Source organism: Pongo pygmaeus, chromosome 22, assembly GCF_028885625.2.
Source record: "Pongo pygmaeus isolate AG05252 chromosome 22, NHGRI_mPonPyg2-v2.0_pri, whole genome shotgun sequence".
NCBI classification, from domain to species: domain Eukaryota; kingdom Metazoa; phylum Chordata; class Mammalia; order Primates; family Hominidae; genus Pongo; species Pongo pygmaeus.
The window spans coordinates 55075274-55089589 of record NC_072395.2 but is presented as its reverse complement, the minus strand read 5'-3'; the positions used below and the strand labels follow the sequence as shown (position 1 = coordinate 55089589).

Here is a 14316-nt window from a genome sequence, read left to right as displayed (position 1 = left end):
AGGCCAGGCGCAGCGGCTCATGCCTGTAATCCCAGCACTTTGAGAGGCTGAGGCGGGTGAATAACCTGAGGTCAGGAGTTCGAGCCCAGCGTGGCCAACATGGTGAAACCCCATCTCTACTAAAAATACAAAAATTAGCCAGGCATGGTGGCCTGTAATCCCAACTACTCAGGAGGCTGAGGCAGGAGAATCGCTTGAACTCGGGAGGCGGAGGTTGCAGTGAGCTGAGGTCACACCATTGCACTCCAGCCTGGGCAACAAGAGCGAGACTTTGTCTCAAAAAAAAAAAATTACTTCAAAACTGTAGATGAAGTTTGAAAGACAGAGTTTTTAAATATATGTCAATGACTTTATCTGAAATCCAAAGAGCCACACAGTCATGGGGCTCAACAGCTGTTTTTACTGAATATGTGTCATGCTCTTCCAAGAAAGGCAAGTGAAAACTCCTCAGCTGACATCAGAACAGCTGGACATGACTTGGGAAGAACCAGAGATGCGTTCCTGGCCTCCCCAGAGAGCCCAACACAACACTGGCCCTCATTGGATGCTCAGTGAGCCTGTGATGGACCATCCCAAATGGAGCATCCAGCACAACCAGCCCCATTTCAGTGTCTTATGCGATTGATTCTACTTGATCAGAATCTGTGATCCACACATATTACCCACTGTCATTCTTTACTGACTGAGAATATCTAGTAAATCAAAATACTCCTTTCCCCAAATGTTCCGTATGAATGACAATTAATTATATTCAACAAAATTAGTATCATGGGTTGAAAACTAAGGCCATGTTATAATTCTAAGTTCATTGAGGAAAAACACTCTACTTTCAGGTGTGAGCTATCTAATATAATTCCAATTTATTTCAAATAAAGTACAGAGCATTATCTCTTGGGATGATATAATGGAGAAAATTCTAGACTAAAATACTTAGATTTTAGAACCATTTTCTTGCTAATTCATTCTGTGACCTCAATTAAGTAACTCATCAGCTCCTCTGGTTTCTCATTGTGTAACTGGTAAATCACACCTCCCACTGTGGTCGGATTATATGAAAAAACGGCTGTGAAAATGCTCAGAAAAATGTAAAGAGTGATGTGTACCTATGTTATTTCTACTTATTAAAAAGGTTGTCACATTACTAGAGTGCCTTTTGAGTCGCTGTTGTGTAAATAAAAGCAATACCTTGGTACACAGGAGAAAAGTCAAAGAGCATAAACATCCACTAAAAATAACATTAGCAGTATATTTCTAAGACTGACCTATTTTCAAAAGAGCGTCAAGAGCACGATCGGGTCTCTCTGAGAATGTGAAATATTCTATATTTGCCAAAGGGTGATGGACGCCAAGGGAGGGCAAGCCCAGGAGGGTTCTGTGGGCTGGTGTGGAGGGTCACAGGTCTGGGAGGTCTGGGCTGTGGGGGCCGCACAGGTGGTGGTGTAGCCGGAGCACCCCCAGCACTGCCCCCATCTTCTGCAGCCCCTTCATCTGCCTGTGGGCTGTGGCTCCTCTAGGACCTACAGGACGGCCTGCCTCTTCAGGGCAGACGGTGGCTGCTGTCTTCCTTTCTGGGCTCACCCAGGCTCTGGCAGAGCCCACCCATCAGAGCAGACCCCCGTTAAGGCTTGAAGAGTTAAGAACCAAGGGATGGGTGGAGGCACAGAGAGACACTGGGGATCCCGGGGGAGCCCACCAGGGAAGCTCTGAGGTTCTGGAGGCAGGTTGACTCACGGCGACCTGTGTGGAGAAAGAGGTCACCTGGGTCAGCTTGCATGCAGGAAAGGTAAAGTTAATACAGAAAACCCCAGGAGGATGCATAGTGGAGGAACCACCAACCCGAGGACATGGCGTCTATGTTTACTGGAGAGGGGCAGATCAAGCCCCAAATGAAAAGGCAGCCACTCCCAGAGTGCCCAGTGGAACGGGGACTGTGGGGCTGTGCCTGACCTCAGGTGAGCGATGCTCCTGCCACGCCAACTGGTGGGGGTGGCTGGTGAAGATACCTGAGCCGGACAAGCACACGTGGGGCCCCTGCACCTTTGCACCATCCGTGGAGAACCCACCAGGACTCTGGGAACATCTCTGAGTGGGGCTGCCCAAGGGTCAACCTGGTGGGGGTGGGTGGGTTGGCTGATGGTTTTCAAAGAGCAGATGTCTGCAGGAACTTTAGAACTGGTGAGACAGTTCTCACTTCGAAAGACAGGAGCCCCAGGAGAACAAAGAGAGATGAGAGGCCAATTTTCCCTCGGATGTTTTAATTTCGAGGAGGGGGACATTCAGCATGACCTAGGCACCAACCCACAGATTTCCTTAGAAAGCTAGCGGGATAGTGTTGGCCTCATCCCTGGGATTCACATCTTAAATATTAAGTAAAAGGCACTGACATTTCCTCGTAACTCTATCTAGGGAGATGCCTGGCTTCTAGCACTGGCCCCGTCTATGCTGTAAGGGTCCTGAGACGCCAGAATCATGTGCATGTTAGTTACCAGGAGTCCTGGCAGGAGAGAGGGAAAGACAAAGCTAACACAAGCGTCCCCCTCGCCTGAGCAGCATCACATCCACAAGCGGGTGGCGTTTTCTCTGAAGTTGCCTAGCAAGGGCAGCATGGAGGTTGCCTTTTGGAAATGTGTGCTGTAGTCTGGGCTTTGCTGGTGACCTGGGAGGACTGGCTTGAGTTCTCTGGGCCCCATTTCCTCATTTTAAGATTGGAGCCAGTGTCTACTACACTTTGCTGAGTTGTTTCAAAAATCTGTTATCTCAAGAAAATAAGGACCTGAGCACAGGGAAGATAGGCTTGGCTGGAGAAGCTGCCTGCCCAATGAAGAGGGGGTGGGCTGGTGTTGACAATGTCTCCTGCCCAGGATGGGAGGCAATGGGGTTGGGGAGGAGGGGTCTTCATGGCCCAAACCCCATGGGCCCCAAACCAGAGGCCAAAAGCTACCAAACTGAGGAAGCTTCCTTATTTTTCACTATTAGAGTGTAAAGTTGAACTGAAACGTCACTGTTGTTCCCTGCAGCTTTGGGATTCCCAGAGGTGGCTGAGGACCCAGACCACAACTGAGCAGCAGTGCCTAGCTCCCGGGGAGGCTCAGGGGTCCTGGGAAGGCTCCCTCCCTGTAACCACAACAGTTGCTGCCTCTAAACTGGGACACCTGGCATCCCCACTGCAAGAATTAAGAATTGTGGATCCCCTTGCACAGCTGCTAAAATACAAATTCTCCGGGTCTCTGATGAAGGGGAAAGGCAAGGGGCATTGTTCTAAGGATCCATCAGTCATGTGAACACTAGTGTAAGAAAAGCTCTAAGCTTGGTAGCTAAGAGAGCTGACCCCAGAGCCCAACGGAAATCCCATGCAGCCCCAGCTCGGCCACCTCCTGGCCACGTGACCTGGGACACCTATCCCTTCCTGCCCTGGAACTCCCAGCCACGTGACCTGGGACACCTATCCCTTCCTGCCCTGGAACTCCCAGCCACGTGACCTGGGACACCTATCCCTTCCTGCCCTGGAACTCCTAGCCACGTGACCTAGGACACCTATCCCTTCCTGCCCTGGAACTCCCAGCCACGTGACCTGGGACACCTATCCCTTCTTGCCCTGGAACTCCCAGCCACGTGATCTGGGACACCTATCCCTTTCTGCCCTGGATTTCCATCTATAACACAGGATGCTAATAACAGCACAACCTCACGGGGATGTTGGGAAACAACAGACATTGTCAACACCAGCCCACCCCCTCTTCATCGGGCAGGCAGCTTCTCCAGCCAAGCCCATCTTCCCTGTGCTCAGGTCCTTATTTTCTTGAGATAACAGATTTTTGAAACAACTCAGCAAAGTGTAGTAGACACTGGCTCCAATCTTAAAATGAGGAAATGGGGCCCAGAGAACTCAAGCCAGTCCTCCCAGGTCACCAGCAAAGCCCGGACTACAACACACGTTTCCAAAAGGCAACCTCCATGCTGCCTTTGCTAGGCAACTTCAGAGAAAACACCACCTGCTTGTGGATGTGATGCTGCCCATGCGAGGGGGACACGTGTTAGCTTTGTCTTTCGCCTCTCTCCTGCCAGGACTCCTGGTAACTAACGTGCGCATGATTCTGGGGTCTTAGGACCCTTACAGCATAGACGGAGCCAGTGCTAGAGGCCAGTCACCTCCCTAGATAGAGTTACGAGGAAATGTCAGTGCCTTTTACTTAATATTTAAGATGTGAATCCCAGGGATGAGGCCAACACTATCCCGCTAGCTTTCTAAGAAAATCTGGTGGGTTGGTGCCTAGGTCATGCTGAATGTCCCCCTCCTCGAAATCAAAACATCCGAGGGAAAATTGGTCTTTCCTTGTTCTCCTGTTGGCTTACAGGGTGGGCAGTTGATACGGTGTGGATCTGTGTCCCCACCCAAATTTCATGTTGAATGTGATCTCCATGTTAAAGGTGGGGCCTAGTGGGAGGTGGTTGAATCATGGGGTGGATCCTTCATAAATGGTTTAGCACCATCCCCTTGGTGCTGTCTCATGATAGAGTTCTCATAAGATCTGGTTGATTAAACATCTGTAGCACCTGCCCCAACCCCTTCCTCCTGCTCCAGCCATGGAAGATGTGCCTGCTTCCCCCTGGCCTTCCACCATGATTGTAAGTTTCCTAAGGCCTCCCCAAAAGCTGATGCCGCCATGCTTCCCTTACAGCATTTGGAGTCAGCAGTCTCACACGCTGCCAGATAAGCCTCGTGATTGCTTCTCTTCTTCTTTATTATTATTTATTTATTTTTGAGGCAGGGTTTCCCTCTGGAGTGCAGTGGGGCGGTCTCAGTTCACTGCAACCTCCACCTCTAAAGCTCAAGGGATCCTCCCACTTCAGTCTCCTGGGTAGCTGGGACCACAGGTGTGTACCACCACACCCAGCTTATTTTTGTATTTTTTTAGAGATGGAGTCTTTCTATCTTGCCCAGGCTGGTCTCAAACTCCTAGGCTTAAGCGATCCTCCTGCCTTGGCCTCCAAAAGTGCTAGGATTACAGGCATGTTCTTTTTTTAGAAAAATCTCAAAATTTGGCCAGGCACAGTGGCTCACGCCTATAATCCCAGCACTTTGAGAGGCTGAGACAGGTGGATCACCTGAGGTCAGGAGTTCGAGACCAGCCTGACCAACATGGAGAAACCCTGTAGCTACTAAAAATACAAAACTAGCCAGGCATGGTGGCGCATGCCTGTAGTCCCAGCTACTCGGGAGAATCTGAGGCAGGAGAATCGCTTGAACCTGGGAGGTGGAGGTTGTGGTGAGCCGAGATTGTACCATTGCACTCCAACCTGGGCAACAAGAGCAAAACTCCGTCTCAAAAAAAAAAAAAAATCTGAAAATCTTTACAAAAGTCCCAGTCTTGGCATTTCCAACTGAAGGTTTACACTAACCATACTGCCTTCCATAACGCTTGCCATTCATTTGTAGTGAACTATGTGCAGGCCCAGGAGACACAAAAGTCCACGGGGCAGATCAAAGAAGCATCTTCAGCCTCAAAAGGTCATACGTAAGTCGGGGCTGCAGGCCTGAGCAGCAAGGTGTGGGGGGTCCACTGTGGCATCCACACCACATGTGACAATCCCTACGAGCGCCAGGTTTCAGGGACACTCGGCTGAGGACCATCGTTAGGATCCACCAGCGATTGAGGGCGTCAGACCCCATAGCGGGGCTTCTTGGGCATCTTCCCATTTGAATCTCACACCCTCCACGCGGCCGGCACTGTTACCATGGTTTCTTTTACAAATGATGAAACCGAGGCACCAAGAGGCTCAGGACCTTGCCCGGGGGGCCAAGAGAGTGGGTGGCAGAGACGGGACTTGTGTTGGGCCCCTGGGTCCTGCGGTCACCCGTGTAGCACTGCCGCTGGTATCGTGGAGCCAGTCCAGCGGGTGTGTGAAGCGATCGAACCTTCACTAACCTACCTGTAGTTTCCCCTCTCTGCCTGCTCATGGTTGCTTTCTCAGAAGGGAGGCTGCATGCTCCGTAAAGGGCCACAAAACACAGACACATGCAAATCTACCCTTGGCCGAATCCTGCTCGGCCATCCCCATCACCATGGATGGCAAGGCAGGACACGCGCATCAGATGCCCCCACTCCGCACCCACCTTCCTGTCAGCCTGCACCTCCTATTCGTAGAACACCTGGTAGCGGAAGTTGTTGGACTGGATTTTAAAGTTGTATCTCCCATTCATTCTCTGGTAGCGCACGATCAGAAGGGTGGCTGTTCCCGCCACCAGCACGAAGATGGCCACCACAATGAGGACCACGTAACCGGCGCCCAGGCCTGCTTCTGCACGTGGAGGCTCACCTCGGGGAGGAAACAGGCACAGGTGAGAGATCTACCCAAACGGGAGGAAGGCGATAGAGCAAGCCCTCCACCTGGATCTGGGGCTGATGGATCTGAAGCACGGGGAATGCAAGGCCCACGTGTGCACCTATGTGCCTGTGGGTTACCAAAGCCGAGGGAGGTGTCCAAGCCCAGGACAGTGTTGCAGTCAGGACGGCACAGCCTGGGGAGGCCTGGGCCATGAGGGTGGGGCTGCGTGGGACCAGCAGTTCCTCCTGGTGGGAGGGGGAGAGCCCAGCCAGATTCCCTGCATGGAGACACAGGTTGGGCCTACACAGGCTCCACAACACAGAGGAATGAGCCATCCCCAGACCCAGAGGAGCAATTAAAAAATAGAGAGTGTGGGCTGGGCGCAGTGGCTGACGCCTATAATCTCAGCACTTTGGGGGGCCGAGGCCGGCGGGTCACAAGGTCAAGAGATTGAGACCATCCTGGCCAACATAGTGAAACCCCGTCTCTACTTAAAATACAAAAACTAGCCGGGCATGGTGGCGCATGTCTGTAATCCCAGCTACTCGGGAGGCTGAGGCAGGAGAATCACTTGAACACAGGAGGCGGAGGTTATAGTGAGCTGAGATCGTGCCACCGTACTCCAGACTGGTTACAGAGCAAGACTCGGTCTCAAAAAAGAAAGAAAAAACAAAACAAAAAAAAAACAAAAAAACAGAGCGTGGACCCTAAAAGATGTGAAAACTGATTCAAACAGCTATTTGCACACCCACGTTCACAGCACCAGCCAAAGGGTGGCAACAACTTAAGTGTCCGCCAGTAGGTGAATGAATCCATACACTGTGGCCCCACCGTGCAATGGAACGTGACCCAGCCACGAAAGGAGTAGAGCGCTGACCCACTGCAACGTAAATGAACCCTGAAGATGTCACGCTGAGTGAAAGCACTGAGTGAAGGAAGCCAGGCCCCAGAGGCACTGATAACATGATCCTGTTCATAGGAACTACCCAGAACTGGACAGAAAGCAAACGAGTGACTTTCAGGGACGGGGGAAGGTGGATGGGGAGGGACTCATGCGTATGAAGTTGCATTTAGGGTGAGGAAAATGTTTTGAAACTACATGGAGTTGGTGGCTATACAACACTGTCGTACTAGACACCACTGAGTCGTTTACTCTAACACAGTTAGCTTGAGGTTACGTGAATTTCATCTCAGTTTAAGTTTTTAAAAACTGTGCTGCCTGAGAAAGATGCCAGCTGCCTGCTAGCTCTCTGGCCGGCCCCCATGAGCCCAGGCGGAGACGTGACCCTCTGCCCACCGTGTGTGGGTATAATTCTTTGTCAAGGGCATCTATAGCCACATCCTGCACCACCCAGTCCCCTCCATCTCGGGGTGTTCATCCCCACATATCAGGAAGGTCTGCATTGGAAACAGCCTTCCTGTGCAACCAGGAGCATCTGAGATCCCATTTTCATTCCCTGTATTGATTTCTGGGCAGTCTGCCCAGAGTGGACGCTGCTGTGCGTCCCCCAGGGAACAGCATGGAGTGTCACCATCAGCAAAGCTGTCCAACAATGGCACTGTGGGATCCCTGGGGTGCTGAACATAAGCCAGCTAGAACCAAACCATCCCTCCTCCAGAGAGAGGGACAGGGAACACCTCCCCACCTCCAGCCAAAGTGACTCCACCCTCCCCAAGCAACCGAGGCCCCCAGATCCCGGCCAGCCACTCCCCCAGACAACTCCTAAATCACAATGGCCACTAAATCCAGCCCCCAGGGGCTCTGTAGTGGACCTTCCTGCTGGGCCTCGAGTGACGGGCCACCTTGCCAGCACAAGGGGCGGTGCCGCCCTGAGGATTCGGAGCAGAAAGACCAAGGAGACCTGCTCCTGCTGGCCCCTTGCATCCCGAAATGGCCCCAGACTCTCAGCCCTGGGAAAGACCCATCCCTGTTCAGTTGCCACCTCTCCAGCTAGGTTTCTGTGACCTGCAGCTGTGTGCTCCGAAACGAACCACTAGCTCAGGGCTGGCCACAGGGGGTCCGCAGGCCAGTGCTGCCCACTAACTGACACCAAAGTCCAGGAATGCTTACTCCCCATGGCCAGATGAGCTAGAAGTGGAGAGCAAGCCCTGAGAACTGTGGATGGTAATTTCCCGCAGCCACTGGCGAGGCATCCTGCCGAACAGGGCATCTGTCTCCCTGTTCAAGGAGGCTCCACACATGTGACGTGAGCTGCATACGCATCACGACCGTCGGACCACATGTCAGTCCATGATAAGGGGGAAATTTAAATGATGGCCAAGACTCAGCAATGGCTGCTTTTGTAAAGGGGGATATAACCCAGTGAGGGAAAGGGAAGAATGCACGTGGGGCTTAAAACCTAGATGCTGGGTTGACGGGTGCAGCAAACCACCATGGCGCGTGAACACCTATGTAACAACCTGCACGTTCTGCACATGTATCCCAGAACTTAAAGTAAAATAAAAAATTGCCAGGCAAGGTGGCTCACGCCTATAATCCCAGAACTCTGGGAGACCGAGGCGGGTAGATCCACAAGGTCAGGAGATCAAGACCATCCTGGCCAACATGGTAAAACCCCTATCTCTACTAAAAAAATACAAAAAAAATAAAAAATAGCCAGACTTGGTGGCGCGCATCTGTAGTCCCAGCTACTCAGGAGGCTGAGGCAGGAGAATCGCTTGAACCTGGGAGGCAGAGGCTGCAGTGAGCCGAGATCGCACCACTGCACTCCAGCCTGGGTAACAGAACAAGACTTTGTCTCAAAAATAAGTAAGTTAATTAATTTTAAAAATTAAAAAATTAAAAAAGAACCCGGGTTCAGAGGAAACAGGGCCCTTCCAGGGGGTTTGAGTTCCAGCTCAGCCACCGCCTGGGGCTCCTCAGTCTCCCCACCACTGAGCAGCCACAGTAATTGCTCCAGGCCCTTCCTGCTGGGACACTGAGCACTCCCTGGACGCTATCCTCGAAATTTCTCAGCCTTTTAGCACACGGACACGCTCATGATTGTGAAATGAGTGGGCCGGCTAGGAAAGGAAGGGGCCATGGAAGATTTCCAAAAACTGAATATGCAAAAATTATGATGCTGATGTACTATTTGTCGGTAGCAGACATTCGGGGAAGATGCCCAAATGGATTCTTTCTTAAACTGTCAATATACAGGGTTATCTATGTGTTGAATTGGGAACCCCTCACCCCCTGCAAAAACAGATATGTTGACACTTTGGGAGGCCGAGGCGGGCAGATCATGAGGTCAGGAGATCGAGACCATCCTGGCCAACATGGTGAAACTTCATCTCTACTGAAAATACAAAAATTAGCTTGGCGTGGTGGCCCACACCTGTAGCCCCAGCTACTCTGGAGGCTGAGACAGGAGAATTGCTTGAACCTGGGAGGCAGATGTTGCAGTGAGCCAAGATCACGCCACTGCACTCCAGCCTGGCAATAGAGTGAGACTCTGTCTCAAAAACAAAACAAAACAAACAAGACAAAACAAAAAACAGATATATTGAAATCCTAACCTTTAGTACTGTGGGGCATGGCCTTATTTGGAAATGGAATTGTTGCAGGCGCAAGTAGCTAAGATGAAGTCACACTGAGGTAGATAGGCCCCTAGTCCAACATGACTGGTGTCCTTATAAAAAGAAGGCCATGTGCAGACGGGGGCAGAGACTGGAGGGAGGCAGCTGCAAGCCAAGGTCCACCAAAGATTGGGCACATCCAGCAGAAATGAGGAAGGGGTAACGGAGGACTCAGCCCTACAATGTTGCGAGGGACTGTGGCTTTGCCAGCACCTTGATTTTGGACTTCTGGCCTCCAGAACTGAGAAAGAACAGGTTTCTGTTGTTCAAGCCACCCAGGCTGTGGGACTTTGTTATGGTGGTGCCAGGACATCGTGAGTGTGATGTGAGAGCTGGGGTGGAGGGAAGCCTCAAAATGAAGCCAGCTCAGTCCCCAGGAGACAGAGAGGAGGCGGGTTATGAGTAGCCTGGATCTGCACTCACAGGCCCTGCTCACACAGGTACCAGCTGTGTGAGCTTAGGCACATTCCCTAAAATCTCTGAGTTGTTCTCATTTCTTCCCTGAAGTGGAGGTGATGGTGATGGCAGGGACAGAGCGTGGGAGCTCAGAGGCCGTGGATAGTGGTGAGGTCCTGAGGAACCTGTCTGCCAGCCTCCTCTCATCTCTGCGGTCTCCAACAGTGTTTCTGTTAATATACACTATTAAAATGTAGCCAAGTCCCCACCAACTGGGAGATTCCATGTGTCTAAATGATTTTGCTGTGTATTTGTATTATAGTCATAGATGAAACAAAAGCTACTAACACAATGAGAAAGAATGTTGAACAACATGAATATTTGCAGTCCTTGTTCTTCAGCCTGAGCAATTACACTCTTATTACATTCGGTGCTTCCTGCTTTGGTTATGCCAGTGTAGTGCTCTACTGGTTACAGTGAAAAGTAGCACTTATTCAATAACTTCTATGGGCCAGGCTCTTTATGAAGTAGGAATTATTATTATTCCCTTTTCCCAGATGAGGAAAATAAGGCACAATTAATATGCAGCATGCACAAAGCTACAAAATTATTAAGTGTCAGAGCCAAGTTGTGAATCCAGGGAGCCTAGTTTCAACCTCACAAATCTTAGCCTCACAAAGAATTCTTAGTTACCATTAGACACTCACAACAACCTTATGAGGTAGGCAGGGCATGTTGCAAAGAAAAATCAGAGTATCTGAAACATAGTAGATGAATGAATTAATGAATAAGTGGGTGGATGGATAGATGGATGGATGGGTGGGTGGATGGATTAATGAACAGATGGATGGATGATGGAGGATGGATGGATGGATGAATAGATTGATGGATGGATGAATGAAGGGATGAATGATAGATGGATGAATGGATGATAGATGGATGAATGATGATAGATGGATGAATGGATGATGATAGACGGATGATGGATGGATAGATGGATGGTGGTTGAATGTGTGTATGTATGGATGGATGATAGATGAATGGATGATTGGATGAATGGATGGATGGATGATGGATGGTTGATAGACGGATGGATTAATTAATGGGTGGATGGATGGATGAACAATGGATACATGGATGGATGGATGGATGGATGATAGATGAGTGCATGGATGGATGGATGGATGATAGATGAATAGATGAATGAATGGGTGGATAGATGGATGACCAATGGATAGATGGATGGATGGATGATAGATGAGTGGAGGGATGAATGGATGGATGGATGATAGATGAATGAATGATAGATGGATAGATGAATGAATGGGTAGATGGATGGATGGATGGATAAATGATAGATGGAAAGATGACAGATAGATATATGGGAGGATGATGGATAAACCACACAGCTCATAAGTATCGAGCCTATAATCAAATTCAGGTGTCCCAAGTCCAAGTCTAGTGCTTTTCACCCCCTAGTCATGACATTCCCTATGATATCAATGAATGAAGGAGGAAGTTTAATTTCTATTCATGAAAGAACACATTATCTGTTAATGAGAACATATTTCACACATATGCTATTTCTTATAGGGTGAAAGAAATAGGCTGACCCGTTCTTCCCAGGAAATTCAGAAAATGAAGAGTGAGGAGAAGCAGGTTGTTCCAGCATCTTGACCAACAGTCATCTGATGACCAACTCAAGGGCCTGGGACCCAACTCTAGAGATTCTGAGTGTGTGAGTGTGTAGGCCTGGGGTGTGGCCTGGGACCTGTATCTACTTTTTTAGTTTCCCAAATGCTTTAAATGAGAACCAGCAGTTGAGTCACTGGCCAAGACCTCCCTCCTCCTGTTCCCCAGCTTCATGGCCAAGACCTGAGCAGCATTCAGATTCTGGCTTACACCCTGCATCCAAACCCCAGAAGTTCTCACACAGGGAAAGAGAGAGAAGGGAGAGGGTCATCAAGATTAGGGAAAAAAACAACAAAAAAGGAAAACCAGCTAGGATTAGGCTCGGCAGCAAGCAAGAGAAAAAAATCGAAATAGCAGTGGCTTAAAGGACATGGAAGTTTCTTTCCTTCTGTCATAAAAGTGGGAGTCAGGCTGGGCACAGTGGCTCACGCCTGTAATCCCAGCACTTTGGGAGGCCGAGGCAGGCAGATCGTGAGGCCAGGAGATCGAGACCATCCTGGCTAACACAGTGAAACTCCGTCTCTACTAAAGATACAAAAAATTAGCCAGGCATGGTGGTGGGCACCCATAATCCCTGTTACTCGGGAGGCTGAGGCAGGAGAATGGCGTGAACCCGGGAGGCAGAGCTTGCAGTGAGCCGAGATCACGCCACTGCACTCCAGCCTGGGCAACAGAGCAAAACTCCGTCTCAAAAAAAAAAAAAAGTGGAGGTCAGAACCCAGGCCTGCCTTGGCCGCTTGCCCACAGTGTCCTGGGGAAGCCAAATCCCTCCAAGGACTGGGCCCCACGGCCCTAAAGAAGAAAGAGGCAGAGGGTAGGCACAGACGTCTTTTAAGGATGGTGCGCCTCTAAAAGTTGTCACATGACTTTCCCACTTACATCTCATTGGTCAGAACTTACTCACATGGCCACACTTAGCTGCCAGGAGGTTGGAATTACAGTTTTTATTCCTGGCAGCCATGTACCAGCAAAAGCTATTCCTATGAAAGGGGAGGAGAACAGATACTATGGGACAACTAGTGGTTTCTCTCTTAATACCCAAAGCACACAATTTCCCTCAAATCAATGTATTTTTTTTTTTCAAAATAAGATGATGGACCATATAGAAAATAAAATGTTTTTCTGGAAAGTTGATGTGGGGTTTTGAAAATACATGCAATGTAATTGCCTGATGGAAGTTTTAAACTGAGGGGGAACAGACATGCCATTTTTTGCATCTTTTGAATAAAATAGCTTTTTCTTGTGCATGCACATTTGTGCGTGCACACACACACACACACACACAAGTTGACATGGCCTGATTATAGCTTGAGTTCTTATTTTTTAACAGCCCACTGGATGTATTTACCCAGTGTCAGAAAACTTCACCAGCTTGATATTATGCAGCTCAAAACATTTCATTATGTAACTTTGTGCCTGGCCTCTTGAAGCCTCAGTCTTTTCATCTGTAGCATGGGTATGGTAATAGCTTATGCTCCATAGGGTTGCTGAGAGTAGCATATTACACTCTGCATGTAAAGAACTTAGTGCCAGGCTGACACGTAGCAGCTCTCAGTGAATATTAACTATTAGTATTTCTATTATCATAAGCCTCTTAGAAGTCTCTCAAGAGTTCTGCATTTCAAAACAGTTGCTTTTTTGTTTACATGCTGGTGAAAGGAATTGGCTGCATCTTTTCTTTCGTTGTCTAAACCAAGTCATCAACTCACCTTCAGACCGGATGAGGGGTCCCCAGGACATCTGGTGTGTGGCAGAGGTTTCACTATTTTGCATCAACCGAAAGTTATTGCAATTCTGGTTTTTTTCCAAGGAGAGAAACATCAAATTAATTGAACAACATTTATGAGAAAGGAGCTACTATCAAGGATGCTATGTGATGCATGTGATCTTATCCTGCTAGAAGTTGCAAGGCAAGGGGTCTGAGTGTGATCTTATCCTGCTGGAAGTTGCAAGGCAAGGGGTCTGAGTGTGATCTTATCCTGCTGGAAGTTGCAAGGCAAGGGGTCTGAGTGTGATCTTATCCTGCTGGAAGTTGCAAGGCAAGGGGTCTGAGTGTGATCTTATCCTGCTGGAAGTTGCAAGGCAAGGGGTCTGAGTGTGATCTTATCCTGCTGGAAGTTGCAAGGCAAGGGGTCTGAGTGTGATCTTATCCTGCTGGAAGTTGCAAGGCAAGGGGTCTGAGTGTGATCTTATCCTGCTGGAAGTTGCAAGGCAAGGGGTCTGAGTGTGATCTTATCCTGCTGGAAGTTGCAAGGCAAGGGGTCTGAGTGTGATCTTATCCTGCTGGAAGTTGCAAGGCAAGGGGTCTGAGTGTGATCTTAT

The 14316-nt window shown here is 49.4% G+C and overlaps 1 protein-coding gene across 1 annotated transcript in view; it reads right to left on the bottom strand.

The window, feature by feature from the left end:
- Positions 1-1712: 1712 nt before the first annotated feature.
- The window catches only part of UMODL1 (uromodulin like 1), a 70944-nt gene continuing 58340 nt past the window's right edge, over positions 1713-14316 (bottom strand). The window contains exons 21-23 of the mRNA XM_063659821.1: positions 13704-13788; positions 6116-6318; positions 1713-1737 (exon numbers count right to left, since the gene is read on the bottom strand). Of these exons, the coding sequence (XP_063515891.1) occupies positions 6137-6318; positions 13704-13788 (267 nt within the window). The 3' untranslated portion in view covers positions 1713-1737; positions 6116-6136. The remainder of the gene's footprint in view (positions 1738-6115; positions 6319-13703; positions 13789-14316) is intronic.